This window comes from Martes martes, assembly GCF_963455335.1.
Source record: "Martes martes genome assembly, chromosome: 15".
NCBI classification, from domain to species: domain Eukaryota; kingdom Metazoa; phylum Chordata; class Mammalia; order Carnivora; family Mustelidae; genus Martes; species Martes martes.
Window position 1 is genome coordinate 66,444,678 of NC_137903.1, and position 18,387 is coordinate 66,463,064.

Genomic DNA, 18,387 nt, shown 5'->3' on the forward strand with positions numbered 1-18,387 from the left:
AGACTCAGGAGTACTGACTGTCTTTAGAGACAATTCACACACCTTTGACAATGCGGTCTAGAAGTCAGATTCTCTCTTGGCCACGCACAGCAATAGAAACCCACTTCCTGTTTTCTGAAGCCAAATTCCTCCTTTGGTTCAGTCTTTCCCAAGAAGGCTCTTCCTGATTTCTCAATACTCAATGTGGTCAGCAAGAAAATTGGTTCTGGAAAAAATATTTGACTTTCTGTTGAGAAAATAATGGTCTTCTTAAGACTGCAAGCCCACTGTGGAGGAATTTTGGCTTATTTTATGTTTTGCACCCTGATGGAGCACAGGAAATCGGAAAATAGATTATTTTCCTTGGAAAACCTGGAGCATGTTTGCTTTAGCAATTGGACAATTTTTAGAGTTCAAACTGGCCAGCACGATGTGGGGGCCACGCTCAAAATGGTGTGTCAGGGTCTAAAGCAAAATTAGGGAAATTCATCAACACTGATGGCTTTGTCCTGAAATCCATGTGATAGGGCTGCCCAGTCAGCAAAATATGTTGGTTTCTTTTTCTTTTCTGAGTTGCATTTTGCCATAAAAGGCTTGGAAACTCAAAGAAACTTGAGAGCTGGCATGTCCCCCTGGTGTACCCAGCTAGCTACCAGAAGCTGGCACCTTGCTTATTTTGGGGCCATGCCACTCAGGCGGTGAAAATACATCAGAGTCATATAAAAACGACATTTAAAAATTCTCCTCATGTAGCTATCTGACTCAAACTTAGAACGAAATGTAGAAATCACTTACAACAATAAACATCACTCAGATTGGTGAGCCTCCATCTGGAGACAGGATAAGAGAACATTTCCTGTTTTGGGCTTGCTCCTAGAACCAACTGTCTCTTAGCAGAGAAAATTTTAGCAGAATCAGTAAGAATCAGTTGGTGGTTTTACCTAAAGTGTCTCCTGGCTTTCCTGGACCTATGCTTCTGGAATACCCCTGATGTCTATGACTTTCATACATGGTCCATGATATTTCCCCATCATATTTCTTTGGTTAATGATATTGTTTAATGTAATCAATTTCTGATAAAAAGGTAGTCTATATAATGAGTTCTTTGCTATTTAAAAATTATATAATCAGTATTCATAAAGATCAAGCTTGGTAGCTGTCTTGTTCAACTCTTCTGTAAGCTTTCTAGTTTTTAATCTTCTTTATCATTTACCAAGAGAAGTATGTTAAAATTTCCAATTGTGATTGTAGATTTTTACATTTCTTTTTATAGTTCTGTCATTTTATATACTATAAATTTTAAGGCTACATCATTACACGTTGCTAAGTGTTATTTAAAATTGTGATGGCTTCGTGTTGAATTGTTCTTTTTATCGTTATGTGATAGCCCTTCTTATCCCTAATGGTGCTCTTTGCCTTAACATCTATGTTATCTCTTATTAATATGGAAAAGCCAAGTTTCTTTGGTCTAATACTCATCTGATTTATATTCTCTTCAAAATATCCTTGTGTTTTATGCATCTCCTGTCAACAGCGTGTATTTGTAGGAAATGCAATCCCATCTCAACACTAGCCATTGATTTGATGTTGGGGTGAGATGGGAAAGAGGCACATTGCCTCCTGAGAGGGTAGGGCCCGAGGTAGGTTCCCAGTGACAGAGACAGCAGGTCATATGGGAAACAGCCCAGACTTCAGTTTTTTGAGTCTTGGAGAGGGACATTCCACAGTCATTTCTAGGCCTCCGGGGTGACTGCCTTTTCCCTTGCTGACTCAAAAACAGTAAGTTCCAAACAGACTCTTTGAAACTCGCTTGGAGTCAGGAAGGGAGAGGTTGGGAATCAGGAGGAATAGGGAGTGCCATCCAGGCTGAGGAGAGTCTCTAGCAGACTGTCAGCAAACACCTCCTCCCTGAGGAGAAGGAGCATCGCACAGTCAGGAGACAGGAAGGAGGAGGAACTGAAGTAAAACACAGTCTTCCCTCAACAACGAGCTCTGTGCCCTGCTGCTTTGTGGCTGAGCTCCCTGTGTAACCGAAGAGGAGAGAGGAATTCGTGGGAGCTCCACAGTCATTGTTCTGTCGGATTTCCACTGGGGTGGGAGAAAGGGCTTCTAAACTTTTGAGGGCCATTTTTGTATTCAAGGCAAACACAAAAACAGACAAACAAAAAACTCCAAAGAACAAAAACAAAAAACCACACACCAAAAAAAAAGTCAATTTTTAAAAAGTTCTTATTTAAATTTCAGTTAGTTAACACACAATGCAATACTCATTTCAGGTGTACATAATGACTCACCACTTCCTTATGTCGCCCTGGGCTCATCACAGCAAGTGCACGCTCAGTCCCTGCCAACCACCCAACACAACCCCGAACTCCCCTTCCTTCTGCTAACCATCGGTTCGTCCTTTATGATTAAGAGTCTGTCTGTTGGTTTGCCTCTCTCTCGCCTTTTGTTCATCCTTTGTGCATTTGCTTTGTTTCTTAAATTCCAATATTAGTGAAATCATATAGTATTTGTCTTTCTCTGATGGATTTATTTTGCTTAACATAATACTCTCTAGCTCTCTTCGTGTCATTGCAAATGTCAAGATTTCATTCTTTTTTATGGCTGGGTAACACTCCATTACATATATATACACACACACAACAGAATACTAAATTACATATGTATAAGTATATATGTGTGTGTGTGTGTGTGTGTGTGTATACGTATATATAAATATATATATACGTAAATATATATATATATACATATATATTTATATATATATAAATACCACATCTTCTTCATCCATTCATCAATTGATGGACACTTGGGCTGTTTCCATAATTTGGCTGTTGCAGATAATGTTGCTATAACCATCAGGGTACACGTATCCCTTTGAATTAGTACTTTTGTATTTGACTAAATACCCAGCAGTACAAATGCTGGGTCGTAGGGTAGCTCTATTTTTAACTTTCTGTGGAACCTCCACACTGTTTTTCCCAGTGGCTGCACCAGTTTGCATTCCCGTCAACAACGTGAGAGGGTTTCCCTTTCTCCGAATCCCTGCCAAAATCCGTTGTTCTTGTGTTGTTGATTTTAGCCATTCCGACAGGTGTGGGATGATCAGTGATGTTGAGCATCTTTTCATGTATCTTTTGGTCATGTGTATGTCTTTGGAGAAATATCTATTCATGTCTTCTGCCCATTTTTTAATTGGATTATTGTTTCTCGGGTGTTGAGTTGTGTACTTTTTAAAAAATATTTTGGATACTAGCCCTTTATCAGACACGTCATTTGCAAACATTTTCTCCCATTCTGTAGGTTGTCTTTCAGCTTTATTGATTGTTCCCTTTGTTGTGTAGAAGTTTTTATTTTGGGGACGCCTGGGTGGCTCAGTTGGTTAAGCAGCTGCCTTCGGCTCAGGTCATGATCCCAGCGTCCTGGGATCGAGTCCCACATCGGGCTCCTTGCTCGGCGGGGAGCCTGCTTCTCCCTCTGCCTCTGCCTACCACACTGTCTGCCTGTGTTTGCTCACTCTCTCTCTCTAACAAATAAATAAGTTAAAAAAAAAAAAGAAGTTTTTATTTTGATGAAGTCCCATAGTTTATTTTTGCTTTTGTTTCTCTTGCCTCAGGAGACGTATCTAGAAAGAAGTTGTTACATTATTGCCTGTAAGGACCCCTCAATTTTTTTAAAAGGATTTTCTTTCTTTCTTTATTTGACAGAGCGAGCGAGCTCCTACCCAAGCAGGCAGAGTGGCGGGCAGAAGGAGGGGGCGTCGCAGGCTCCCCGCCGAGCAGAGAGCCCCATGCAGGGCTCAGTCCCAGGACCCTGAGATCACGACCTGAGTCCAAGGCAGCCGCTTAACCGACTGAGCCACCCAGGCGCCCCCAGATACCTCAACTGTAAGAGAAAAGAGAATCTAGGCAAAGGGAAAACCGTCTTGTGTGTGCTTCCGGGAAGAGCAGGCGGTCCCACACGTTCTAAACTACATGTTCCTTCTTTTCCTTTCTGCGCTTTCCCTCCTCCGTTTCTCTCTGCCACACTTGCCTCATCCTTGAATTTCTTCGGCTTTGGTGCCACACAGAGAGCCTGGGCCACCTGATGACATCCCGGGGCTCTCTCCCCTGTACCTGAGTTGTCCCCTGATCGTGCAGAAAGACAAGGAAGTCCACAACGTGATTGAAGTAGGCTGTCAGTGCTTTGTGTATGTGATTCTTTAATCCCGCCCCCAACCTGTGAGGCAGGTCCTCACTTTACAAAGAAGAAAAATACACATGGGGCAGGAGCAACTTCCCGAGATCACATGGCAGATTAGTAACTAAGCAGGGACCAGAAACAAGGCCCGCGCTGTCTCACTGCGTTATGTTACCCCCTTCGGTTCTCCTCTGCAGAGATCTTGTCCATGTGCTGTTCTGCCGCGGGACTCTCAGACTTCACACACTCACACACACACACACACACACACACACCCCTCTTCTTCCCTCTTTTCCCCCATTCCTTGTCTTAAAACTATGTCCTATTCTTTCAAGATCATGCAGGAATGATAAAAACTGGCTAATGAAAACTTCAGGGCATGGGTCACCTCATACAGCCCAGAGCATGGGAGACTCCTGGAAACGCATACTCTGAAGGTACAAATTTAGGTCCAGTAGTAAACCGAGGGAGATATTTTTGGTAGAAATCTTTCAGAGACATCAACACTTCCATACCTCGAAGCTTGATTAGGTGAGTTAAGTTATATGCAGGATTTTTTTTTCTTTAGTCCTCTAAGAAAATATACTATGACATCTTTGCTCTCTACTTGGCTACAACAAAACCTGGGATTATACAAACACACCCACCTCAATCTCCCATCTCCCCCCACAGAGGCGGTAAGATAGACATACGTGTTCTTTTCTTCCCACATTTAACAAGTTTTGAAATATAATATTCACAGAAAAGTAGAGAGATCAATATCATGAACATGTTGTACTTACCACACAGCTTTCGTCAAACTTTAATACTTGTCCTCTTTGTTTCTCATTTTTTTTAAAGATTTTATTTATTTATTTGACAGACAGAGATCACAAGTAGGCAGAGAGGCAGGCAGAGAGGGAGGGGGAAGCAGGCTCCCCGCTGAGCAGAGAGCCCGATGTGGGGCTCCATCCCAGGACCCTGAGATCATGACCCGAGCCGAAGGCAGAGACTTTAGCCCACTGAGCCACCCAGGCACCCCTGTTTCTCATATTTTTTTTAAGAAATAAGATATTTCAGATATGTTTGGAGCACTCAGGGTGCCCTTTCCAATCCATTCCCTTGTCTCCTTACTCAGAAGTTGCTTTTCCTGAAGTTATTATTCTGAAATTGCTTTTCATTCCTACGCATCTTTTTATATTTTTACCACATACATTCATGTTTACAAACAATATATATTTTAGAGTGCATTTTTAAACTTCGTAAAATAGTGTCACACAGTCTTCTGTAACTTACTTTTCCCCCTCAAAGCTATGTTTCTGAGAGCTGTCCGAGTGGACATGTGTAGCCATGGTTCACTCACTCATTTTTTATTTCTGAGTAGTTTTCCATTATACGAATATGTCACAGCTTATTTATTCTTCCATTGATGGACATTTCGTTTATTTCCGAAATTTCGTTTTTACAAACCATTCCGCAGTGAACGTTTTTGTTCCTGTGCTCGTGTGTGAGTTTCTCTAGCTGTCCAGTTTTGCCGGCCTTAATTTACCTATTCTTGACTGAGTGACACTAAGCAAATAAATATATGACTCTAAGAAATAGTTTTCAGATGCCTTCAGTTTGTAGAAGACCTGGCTATCTTCCTTTCAGGAACGGTGCTATTTTATAACTAGAATAACATTTTGGAAGTTATTTTCCAGGAAGCCCACAGTGTTAGGCATTAATTTACTGAAAATGTTTTTTAGTGTATTAATTTATTATTACATTTAATTACTTTATTAGGAGTAATCCAAAAGGCACAAGATCCATTATATGGATAACCATATAACGTCCAGTGTGGGAGAATTAGAATATGTGGTCAGGGAGAGCTATAAGGCTATGAGATACAAGAAACATCTTGAAATGCAGGTAGCATAGAAAAAAGGAAGGATAGAGGGTAGGGAGGGAGGAGGGGGGGAACAAATAGGGAAAGAGAGGAGAAAGTGGAAGGAGGTGTACCAGTCAGGTGGGTGCAGTTAGAAATAGGCCCTGTTGTGTAATGGTTAAACATAGCAGAACTTCATTTCTCTGTCATCTAACACTCCAAGATGCTTCCTGGCCAGCAAGCGTTGTACCTTTGCTTCCTGCAGTCACTTTCCAGGGTCCGAGGCTGACTGCTGCCTTACCATTTTTAAAATACAGCCTCCAGAGTTGAAATGGCCTGGGGACTGAGCGCTGCAGTAGTGCCCGGAACTAGAGATGGGGACAAGAGGAATCGTGTCGGTGCCTAAGTAGTACCTGAAACAGGCAGGCGCCCTGCTTTGGGTGCTCAGTACCTCTCAACCCACAGGACACGATGTCCGGGTCATGGGTGTCCACGAAACAAATCAGGACGATAGAGTCCTCCCCCAGGATTTTCGTAACAGGAGCTTGTTTCTCTGATCTTTTTTTCCCAAGTGAAGTGGATGGAGGGCTGCGTCTGTCGGTAGCTGCTTTCCCTGCTACGTGGAGAAAACTCGCACGCAGAGGTGAGAGGCAGACAGAGTTCTGGGGATGTCAATTCTCAGGTCTGTTGCCTGGGGTTTTCAGAGCTACCCTAGTTCCTAGAGCTCCTCCTTTCATTCTTTGACTTACCCCCCATCCACGTAACAAATCCCCTGATTAAACCATCACCGCCTAATTTGAGTTGGGTTTCTGCCACTTGCAACCGAAATGTACCCGACATATAGAAACTGATGGGTAAAAGCGGAGCATTGTTTGTTACAGGCCCTGAAATCGAGAACCAGGTGACCTGAGGTACTCGGTAGACCAGGGAGGATCTTTACCCAATGCCAGGCCTCCAAGCCTCCCAAGGGTCAGACAATAGCAAACTCTGCAGAATGTAAGACTTCCCTCTTTTCTAGCGGAGTCAGAAGGTTTGAGACACAGTGGGAATTACAGGGGCTTAAAAGGAGCTGGAGAAATGACTGGGAGTCTTCGTTCTCGGCCCCTTCCCAAACCTCCCTGCTGTCCCATCCCCCCGCAAGCCTGATGCGAAGTGTCAGGACCCTGTTGACTGTAAAGCCCTTTATACTGAGATGATACTGAGTAGAGGAGGCAAGTGAACTTTTTTCAAAACTCTTCTCAGCCTGTCCCATGGGAGAAGTAAACTGAGGCCTTAGGGGTAAGCAGAGCTCTGAGTCCTGTTCAGAGAGGAAAAAAAAAAAAATAGTGGGGCCAAGATGGATCTACATTCAAGAATTACGTCTCAACAAGATTTCTGGTATCGGTTTCTGTTTAATGGGCTATCCAGAAAGTGAACCAAAAGGTAACCAGGCCAGATCTGAAAAGAGGTGTGTGGTGCTCCTCCACCGGGCGCCGTCCGGGCAAGAGTACGAATGAAAATCCACGTTTATATCCAGACATTTCTGTTATCAGTCAAGCTAACAAACTATTCAACAAATTATGTCCGACACGCTTCCCTTAATGAATATTCTTCCATATTGACCTGGAAACTCAGGCTGACATGTAGAATTCTCAAACTATTTGGAATTCCTTCCCAGAATATGGCACTATATTGGGGATGGTCTATACCCAACCTGTGCCCTGCTCACTTCCCCTTCCACGTCAGCCCATCCTGCACCCCAAGTAGACTTCCATCTACAAGGGTGGCAATGGCATTGTGTCCACCGAGCTCCGTCTACACACCCTGAACCCCCAAACAGCAGTCGCGGGAAGAGAGGCCCATGGGGCCCTGAAGGTGGGCTCCAGATTGCCGGGACAGGGAGCACCAGTCAGAAGCGCCGAAGCATGGTCTACAGTGAGGACGGCAGGTTCCAGGTCCGCACCTCCAGCTGGCGCTGCAGACTCGTTGCCCAGAGGACGGACACCGTCGGAAGGGCCCGGGCGGGCTCTGGGGCAGGGCATATGGACCTTGGCTTGTCCAGGGGTGCGACCTCATTCCAGCCTCTGGGACCCCAGGAGCAGCTCGGCTCCGGCAGTCATACTTTGGGTCCAGTGGACACCCCCGTGGGTTTTAAACACAGCCCTTGTGATTTGAACCAGTTGCCACCTGCAGCTCAAAGAATCCTTATTCATAGTCTTTCGATGCCAAAGGGTTTCGAGCAAGTAGTCTATGAGCCACCACTTCCACTTCCATTTTTTAAGGAACTCATTCTTTTTTTCTTTTTTTAAGATTTTTATTTAGTTTGACAGACAGAGATCACAGGTAGGCAGAGAGGCAGGCAGAGAGAGAGGAAGGGAAGCGGGCTCACCGCTGAGCAGAGAGCCCGATGCGGGACTCGATCCCAGGACTCTGGGATCCTGACCCGAGGTGAAGGCAGAGGCTTTAACCCACGGAGCCACCCGGGCGCCCTAAGGAACTCATTCTTACCATGACTGGTCAAAATGTGTCTTCTTCCCCCAGCACCGCAGTAAACATACACAAGAAAGTCATGCGTCCAGTGGCCTTTCCTCCCCCCTCAGGGAAGCTGGTCTGCTCCCCAGCATCTGGCCACACTCAACACTCTCTTCTCTTTGGAGACTCCTCTTGCCTTAACTCTGGGGCAGCCAACAAGCCGGTCTTCCTCCTGCTTCTCGAACAGCTCCTTGCAAATGGCCTTCAGCCGCTGTCTCCTCGCTACATGTTCTGCAGAGATGGACCTTCCTCCCTGGGCTGAAACTACAGGTGACCCTCTGAACCACATGGCGTTGGGCCACCATCCCTGGTGCGGTCAAAAGTCCACGTGAAACTTTCCACTCCCCTAAAACTTAACGACTAGTCCCTGCTCTTGACCAGAATCCTTACCAAGGGCATAAAAAGTCTTCCCACACAAATTCTGTGCATGTATTAGATGCCGATCTTTATAATAAAGTAAGCTAGACAGAAGAAAATGTTATGACGAAAATCATAAAGGGCCACCTGGGTGGCTCAGTTGGTTAAGGATCGGCTTTGGCTCAGGTCACGATCTCAGGGTCCTGGGACTGAACCCTGCATTGGGCTCCCTGCTAGTGGGGAGTCTGCGTCTCCTTCTCCCTCTGTCCCTTAACCCCCCTCCTTGTGCTCTCTCTTTATCAAATAAATGAAGTCTTTTAAAGAAAGCAAATCATAAGGAAGAGAAAATATACCTACAGTACTGTGCTGTAAAAAATCCACATTGGTGTGAACCTGGGCAGTTCAAAAGTGTGTTGTTCAAGGGTCCACTACACTTCCAGTGGAAGCACAAGGATGCTCTCTCTTCTCGAAGAACTCACTCATTCTTGTACCTCAAGGTATCACCTCCTTAAAGATGAATCCCAAAGTTCTATCCCCATCTTTGACCTTGGTTTCAAGCCAAGTTTTCATATCTTAACTTACATTTTGTTGTTTTCAAATTCAGTTAACGTCCTTAAAACTGCAGCTACTGCCTTCCTTCACAGGGTCTCCCGTTTCGGTTGGTTTTTGTCAGTTTCGTCTGTGATCCCTTCTCCGAGTTGCCACTTTTCCCTTTATTATTATCTTAGACTCTATTCTCTTTTTCCTGCCATAAAGTCTTGTTGCTTCTTTCCTTGCAAGATGTTCCCTATTCAACCTTTGCTTTTTGTCCCCCTTCTAACTGTTCTGCTTCTAGTTCCTGTTCTGTTCTGGCTTATCTTCATTCTTTTACCACAGCAATCCTGCCGTAGTAGTATTTTTTGCATGACTTTTTTTTTCCTACTTAATAACTTTTAGTGGATTTCTATGGCTTGAGCAAAATTCCAAACTCCTCTGTCCCGACACACTACACTCTGCAAGATGAAGGCTCAGTTTCGATCTCGTGTTGTCCTCCACGTGGATTCAAGACAAGCCCTCCATTCCCTCTGGGCCCGTATTGTCATGGTCCCCGAACACAGATTCCTCCTTCCTGTGTCCCCACGTTCATCCGTTTTCTGTTCTCTGACTTGAAGACAGCACCTCCTGTCTTCCCAGTCCTAGATGATTAAACGAGCCCCAGTTCTTCCGTGAAACCCTCTCTCACTTCAGCTCAGCGTTTCTTTCTTCCTTCTGGACTCCCGTCGACCCTATTCATTTGACACATTCACTTATTGTCTTGACTGTTGCATACGTGGGTTCATCATGGACTTCCCTTTTAAATCGGATCTTAATCTATATGAAAACAGAACATATGCCTCCCAGTTTGGTTTTCTATCCCCATCCCCCAAACCACACACCCAGTGCTAAACACAGTAGGTGCTTAAGTTTTACTCTGTTACTTCTTTATTCCAAAATAAATGTGTGTGCTAGTTTGTCTGTTTTGTCATATAGAGCTGGTATTGTGGATTCTAAAGAAATGGGTAAAAATTAACTAAATTCTCATAAAAGTGTCCCTTTACGCATTATGCCAATAAATATCCCCTCTCCCTTCCACCATTGTCCTTGCTTTTGAGGAATAGACTATTTGCATTTTTTTAAAAGATTTTATTTATTTATTTGACAGAGATCACAAGTAGTCAGAGAAGCAGGCAGAGAGAGAGAGAGGAGGAAGCAGGTTCCCTGCTGAGCAGAGAGCCTGATGTGGGGCTCGATCCCAGGACCCTGGGATCATGACCTGAGCCGAAGGTAGAGGCTTTAACCCACTGAGCCACCCAGGCGCCCCTAGACTATTTGCATTTTTAAGAAATACTGTCACACTCCAATAAAAGTTCTGTTCACAAATCCCTCTTATCTTCACTCTTCCCTGCAAGCACCCTTAGGTCCTAGCAGATTTATTTTTGAAGTTCAAAGAGAAAAGAATCAGCAGACTCAAATGTATATAACAAAAGACCGCATAGTAGTATCCTTCTTCTTTTTATTGAAAAGGAATCATTTCTATTCTAGCGCAAACAATGTATATTTTACATCATAAAGCAAGATATAATTTACATATTACATTTATTATGAGCTCTTATACCCTAAGTGTCATTCCCTTTTTTATTCAGTCACCTCTTCTGGTTTGACTTAACCTGCCAAGTGTCCTACAGATCAGCATCTTGTTTGGGAAGGGACTGGGGACACAGACAGATAGTTTGCATGTTTTCATCTGTATCTGGGTATAATGATGGTGCGGAACAGGGAGGATGCCTTGGAACTTTGTTGGCCTGAGGCCCTCTGTTGAGACCTGGCTTGGAAGCCAAAAGGCTACTCCTCTAAATCGTATATCAAACTGCTACTTAAAAAAAAAAAATCAATAATAAATGAACAATACTGAGTGCTTGTCTCATGTGTATACTTCTTGATCAGGTGCTTAGATAATAAATGTTTGTGGTGTCGAGTCACTAGCAATGAAAGTTCCTATGGCTGACCAGCCCTGGCTACTCTCTGATTTCCCAGGCATGGCTTCCCGGGCATTGGTGGCAAAACTGCCCAGTTTCACGTAGCATTTGGGTTTGGGTTTTGGGTTCAGGCTTTTCTGTTCTCTACTGAAAACGGATGTCAGGACGAAAGCTTCAGATGACTTTGTGTCACATGACCTTCTTTTCCTTTCCTCCCTCTTCAGAAATTCCCCTTTCCTAGCAACATCTTGTCTTGTAAGAGTTCTCTCCCCTGCACTATAGCCCAAAGTCCAAACTCCAAATGTTCACCAGTTTCTTGGCTTGCACTCATTTCACAAAGAACGTTTTCGTCTGCTAGTCTACACTGTTCCTTCGAATCTTGATAATCCGCAGCAGCTAGTGGGACCAAAGAATTCGTCGAGGGAATCCTTAGGAAGCAAGTAATATGTGGTGTTCAGCCAGCCCACATGAAACATCAGTAAGAAATATTTTAATCATACACTAAAAGAAGAGGGGATCAGTGGATGGAAGCAAAATGCACAAGATGGGCTTTCTTCTTCTTACTAAGAGAAGCATAGATTCAACATTTAAAATGCATTTTCAGATTGGTGGCTGTTTGGCTGAAAAAGTTCCACCATTGGTTCAACTTGCTAGGCCGAGGGGGGAACAAGTGTGCGCTGAAAGTGCATCGTCAACTCAGCAGTCCAAGCCTGTCACTCAGAGTTGGCGTGTTTGGCCAAAACCAATCTAAAGCATTTTAATTAATGATAACTAAAGTTATTAGAACCAACCTGGTCAGGATAAAAATATGTCTGTTCTGTATATCTTAAATTACTCTTTGGTCAAGTGATGTGATTTTTGAGAGGTCTGTAAATATAAACCTATTTCTCATTTCCAAATACAAAGCTATGGGTATTTACAGCAAGGTAGCATTTCCTTGCTAGAAAACAAGGCTTCCAGGTACCATATCCTTCCATTAACATTGTATACTTTTGTAGTCCCTTTCCTCCCATGGCTACCAAGTGCTGCACAAGCAGAGAACACAGGAAAGAATGAAGGAGCAAATGAATAGAGCCTCACAACACCCCTGTGAGGTAGGTAAGTATTGTTAAACCCATTTTACAAAAAGGTAAACTGAGGCACAGCATGGTGGTGTGGTTTGGTCTTGTCCACCCGACAAGTTACAAAAGCACAGCTGGAGACAAAAAGAAACAAAGACAGGTCAGTCCTGGCTCGCAGCCCTAGGCACTAAACTTTATTTCAAAATATTAGTAAAAGAATAGCCCACAGTCGCCTTTTAAATTTTTGGAATTTAGACAAGACATTAAGGATTCCATTCAAACATGTGCCTTTCAGATTCCTGTTGAGTGGAGAAGGGGCAGATGACAACATGGCTTTCCCTCCTCTAAATGTAATCCCCGTGACATATCAAGATATACTCCACCAGAGCTGATTCCAAACTCAAGAACATTTTTATAGCCTCGAATAGACTCTTATTCAAAGCTCAAATGTGAAAATGAGACCTGTTCTGAAACAGATGCCCTGTGAAGTGCTGTGTGGCCTTGATGAGAATTTTGTGTCAAGAAAGAAAGGAAATGAGATCCCCCAAAACATCTCATCACTGTAGAGATTAAGGACAGTGGTGATGGTGTGAGATTTGCTTTTGGTAGTGTTCGAGAAACTGCAAACTCAAGCTTGCAAGAATATTTTAGATATATATATATACATAAAATATATAAATATATACAGTATATATATAAGTGTGCATCTGACTATCCTTAAGGCACTAAAGAGATGTAGGCCATGCCTTTCACAACTCAGTCTTTGTTTTCCTAAAGAAATCTCTCTCCTTCTCTCGAGTGTCAAGCCCGTGACAACAAAATCATTCAAAAACAACAAATACCTTTGACTTACGATGGCTGATTGCCTGGATGGGGGTGAGGGGTGGTGGTGATGGCGATATTGTCATCTACAGCTTAGAGCTTAAATCTCTAGCTGATAAGGAGAGCTTCGATCTACAGCTTAGAGCTCAGAATTAGCCAGACACAAGCCAGTGACCAGATGTTGTACATAATTGCTTTCTGAACAGTAGCTGATGGAAAGACCTTACCCGTGACCGACAGACATGGAGACCACAAGACAGGAAATCGTGTCTGGCACAGATTTTTCAGAGAGACTTTGGCTTCTCAGAAGCTCCTAGAGCTTTTATACAGAGAACTGGGAAGGAGGATAGGGGCAAGGCACTGAGGTTCAAACAGGTCACTGAGGAGATGCTAGACAATGACTCTGAATGTATATGTGGTTTCTTTGGCTGCTGTCGTTTTTTTGTTTTGTTTTGTTTTGTTTTGAAACCCATATGGCCATGGGGGTGGGAGGGCTGAACCTAACTGAAGAAGCTTGGAGTATATTAAAGCAAAGCACACGAGGAGAAGGAAAAACAAAATCCACACACGCAGAAGCACGGGGTGGTGGTGGTACCCCGGAGGGAGGAGAAACATTGGTGAACTAATTTTCATTTTGCTCCTCTCCTGCTTTTCTCTGCCATGGTCCCAATGTTTGAGTTCAGGTTTTGTTTGTTTGTTTGTTTGTTTTATTTTTTCCCCAGCAGATGAAGAAATGACAGAGCAGGATAGGTGTCTTATGGTGTTTGATTTCTTCGTAGGCCTGTTTAATGGTTTTTTTCTCCTCAGTTGACTGTTGGCACCTGGTTCCTCTGTAAACTATATTCCTTGGCCTTCAGTCTCAGGTTGGCAATGCTGTTGGCCATGTGGATGCCCTGAGCAGGGCTAGTGTTGGCACATGTGGCAGAGTAAGTAGCCATGGCGCTGTAGGGACAAAGGAGAGAGCAGGAAGAATAACAGGCGTTAGTTTCACGAAGCCGCAGGTCGGTGCCCCCGGAGGACACGAGTCTCCGCACGGGGCGGGCGCGGCCGGGCGGGCTGGACGGGTGACCTCTGAGGTCCCTTTGGGCCCCGGACCTGCATGGGTCTAGGGCACTCGGAAAGGCCGGCAGCGTCCGGAAGGGCAGGGGAAGCGCAGGGGAGAGCGGGACAGGGACAGGGACAGGGCGCGGAGAGGGATCCGCCGCGTGGGACACGGTGAGGCCCAACGGACGTCTGGGCCGAGAGGGGGCAGCTGCGTCTGCGGAAAAGCGGGGCGTTCGGGCCTCCGGCCGAGCAGCCGGAGCGGTGTGGGGGGTCCCCGCGTCCGTCCCAGCGCGCGGGAGCGGGAGCGGGAGCGGGACACGCGGCGTCCGGAAGGGGGGCCCCGCCCTCGCCACTCGAAGGAGCCGACTCCGCGCCCCCCACGCTGCGGGCCCGGGGCGGGGGGCCCGGGGCGGGGGTGGGGGGGCGCCCGGGAGCTGCTTGCGGAGCAGCAGAGCCCCCCTGCCTGGCGCCGCGCCCGGGCACCGCGGGGTCGCCGCTTCCTGTCCCACCGGCCTTGACTTTGCAGCTTCTTCTCAAGAGCACTAGTAGCCCGGGATGCCTTGGGGAGCTGTTCGGGTCCCCCGGGCGGACGAGCCAAGGCTCCGTCGGGTTCAGGATGCCCGGCCTCAGAGGGAACTGTCTCTCTTTTCCTTATTCCCGAGAAAAACCTGAAGTTGTTTTCATTGTCAGAGATGGTCATTGAGACCTAGAAAAGCAGCTGGACAGAAATGGGCATTTGGTGGTTTTCCGTTCATGGAAATCATGAATTTCTTTTAAAGGAAAAAGTAAGGGTCTCAGACTTGGAAGCAAATTATTCTTTACTGTCTGCTAAACAGTTAAAAGGGAGCTCATTCTAGTTAAATGACAATGTTTCTAGTTATTTCTAAGATTAGCAAAATCCCTTTCAACGGAGGCCTGGAATGAGATAGACTGTAAGTGGGCCTCCGGGAGCGCCACTGCGGACTGCCCTCCGGGGCAGTCCACCAGCCACACGGGAGGTGGTGGTTCTGGGGATGGAGTGACAGACCAGAAAGAGAGAGAAGTAAAGCTGCTCTCCAAATAGACAGCCTGTGTCGTGCGTCCCTGTTTGGGAGACCATACAGTTGAGACTGACGGTCAAGACTCACAATAGCCTGTTTCAGCTCACTTACTAGCAATTAACCCAGGAAAATTCAGTTAATGAAGTATAATTAGTCCCAGATCACTAGGTCTCTCCAGAAACACACATCCTTAATTTAAAATTCTTATAGCATTGGCGTGTGTGTGTGTGTGTGTGTGTGTGTGTCTTAAGGTAGAAAAAGGAAGACTCAGTAGTGTTCCAAAAGAATCCTACGTTCTTCCATTTCATTTTTACCTGCTTCACTCTTACCCATATCTGGGAAGAAGCTCTCAACAGTCTATGCAAAGTTAGGTTCTCCTAGAGCGCCCTGTAATTTCGCTTTTAGCACTTACTTCAATGCCTCACCTATAAGCTCATAGATCAGACACCACATCTGACCCCATTCACCACTATATTGTCAGGTGAGGGTATACCTAACATCGTATCTGGCACATATCGACACTCAAGATATTTAATGAATAGATAACTGAGAGATATCTATTATGATTAAATGGATTCCTGCTCAATGTTAATGATCTCGGTCTCCTGCTGTGAGTAATGATTTTTCTAAAATGTTTTACCAGGGGTACCTGCGGGGCTCAGTGGGTTAAAGCCTCTGCCTTCGGCTTAGGTCATGATCCCAGGGTCCTTGGATGGAGCCCCATGTCAGGGTCCCTGCTCAGCAGGGGGCCCGCTTCTCCCTCTCCCTCTGCCCCTCTGCCCACTTGAGCTCCCACTCTCTCTCACTCATGCTTTCTCTCAAAAAAATATATAAAATCTTTTTAAAAAATTTACCAATATTCTTTTATCATTAGGAAGTAGTCCTTCCTGTTACATTTGCTCTCTTGATAGAATGAGCAAAATCAAAGGGACGGGACAAAAGCCAGGGCCGATGACTGCATACTCTTGATCCATCAAAAATATCTTTAAAAATGAACAAATATTAGTATAGATTAGTATAGATCTAACGACAGCCTATCACTTGCCCACTGTCTACCAACAGGGCAGAAAAAGAGTCCCCAGTTAAGATAGGTTTCAATTAGGAGTGAGGTAAATGATCAGAAACCCTGTTAAAATAGGACAAGTTTTTTTGTTAGTTTCTTTGTTTTGTTTTATTTTGTTTTTAATAATACACCAAAAATTTTCATTTATTTTTGAAACCCATATAGTATTCTTATTTAATTTCTATATGAATTACTTGCTTCCATTCAAGGCACTACTAGAAATGTATGCAAACCCATAAATCCTACATTCAAAAAATTGCTAGTATATACTGAAACCCAAGGTTTCAAGGAAATCAAAGATGTCAGTTGTTAGGAAAAGAGACCACTGGGTTTGGGAAATGCTCCTAAGTTACAGATCATGAAATGAACCCAGTCTGCCTTTCTTAACCAGGTTTTTGCGAGATAATTAAATCCTGAAGAGGGTCCATAGTACCATTTAAAATGCATAAGAGAGGAGCTGAAATGGTACGTTATCTATGTTATTGGTTAAACAGAATAAAATTGAACGGCTCCTGGAAACAGAAGGCTAAAATTTTATGAGAGAGCATAAAGAAAAAATTTTCTGACGGTAAATTGTGGATGGTCATGGAGTATCACTCTTTCAAGTACTTGACCTAATTCTCTTGGGTTCTATTTTCCTTTGAGACTCTAGGCAAGCAAAGTCCTATTTAATAGAGATTTTTCTTTTTTTTTTTTTAAGATTTTTATTTATTTATTTGACACACAGAGAGATCACAAGTAGGCTGAGAGGCAGGCAGAGAAAGAGGGGGAAGCAGGCTCCCCACTGAGCAGAGAGCCCAGTGCGGGGCTCCATCCCAGGACCCCGAGATCAGGACCTGAGCCGAAGGCAGAGGCTTTAACCCACTGAGCCACCCAGGTGCCCCGATTTTCTCCTTTTTTGATGGTCAAAGATCTAGTCCATTTTCCATAGTAGACAAAGGGGACTGGAACCTTGGGGGATTGTTTTTGTTTACTGAAGACATCATCACTGTTTTCTAGAAACGTCTACTATAGCTGTGACTTCAATATTATCTATTTTACAGACAATTTTTATATAGCTGCTTCGTAGTTGACTAATTTCATCTGATATTCTGGTCTGAAGACTTCATATGGTAACACATCTCTTGGAAATACTGAGATTCCCTCTCTAATGCGGCCAGAAAATAATCCATTTTCCATCTCAAAACCAAATCAATGCGAATTAGAGTTATATATTGCACAGGAAATTGGATTTTCACTGGGACACTTTCCCCTAAATGGAAGCCTGAGTTTCTAGAGTCGAGAAAGTACCCTCGTCCAATTGTACTGTGGTGCTGTTGTAAGGGTATCACTGCATTCATGTCACTGTGCAATGCTTTGTAGGTAGCCCTCAAGTTAGTGGGGCATGAAGATTAAAACAGCAGCTGCTCTCAATGAATGAGTTTTTCAATTTCCTAGGAGCATAACAAATGATAATATTTGCCCTTGATAAATGTTTAGGAAAGTTATAAATTTTCAAAAATGGATCCAACTTAGTCTAGCACATTGCACAGCTCTAAGTAGGACACAAGAGCAGAGCCCGTCTTACTTCAGAGACGATTAAGCAGGGTTTGGAATAGCACCTGCGCTAAAGACTTACAAGTCTGTGCTCCGTCTGGTAGTTGGACATGGTTCTAGTTCCTCGGCTTGCACTGAAAGAGCCATGGAGGCATGGAGCGGGCAGTCCGTTGACACACCAGTGACAAGCAAGACGTGAGACAGGTCAGAGAAGACAGAATTAATGAGTGGGTACTCTAGAGCCGCTTAGTCATGCTTTAAAAAAAGCATGAAAAGTAAGTTGGAGAGGACCCACTTCCCAAAGTGACAACAGATGCGAGAGAGCCTTGGCTGGCTGCCAGCTCGAAAGACTGTTGTGACCACCTCTTTCCCACGCCACCAAAACTTATAAAGGTCTATGTTAGGCAGAGGGAGAGGATCTTGAAACGTTTTCTCCCAAGACGAAACCAAAGAG

The 18,387-nt window shown here is 44.4% G+C and overlaps 1 protein-coding gene across 3 annotated transcripts in view; it reads right to left on the reverse strand.

Annotated features, from left to right (window-relative positions):
- Positions 1–13,714: 13,714 nt before the first annotated feature.
- The window catches only part of PRRX1 (paired related homeobox 1), a 69,665-nt gene continuing 64,992 nt past the window's right edge, over positions 13,715–18,387 (reverse strand). For 2 of the 3 annotated variants that reach the window (XM_080824667.1, XM_080824666.1), the window contains one exon: positions 13,715–14,192. Coding sequence is in view for 1 of the 3 variants with exons in the window: in XM_080824666.1 (XP_080680792.1) it covers positions 14,054–14,192 (139 nt within the window). In the remaining 2 variants the exon portion in view is untranslated. Of the gene's footprint in view, positions 14,193–18,015; positions 18,068–18,387 lie in introns of all 3 variants that reach the window. The other variant, XR_013968033.1, reaches the window with a different exon arrangement.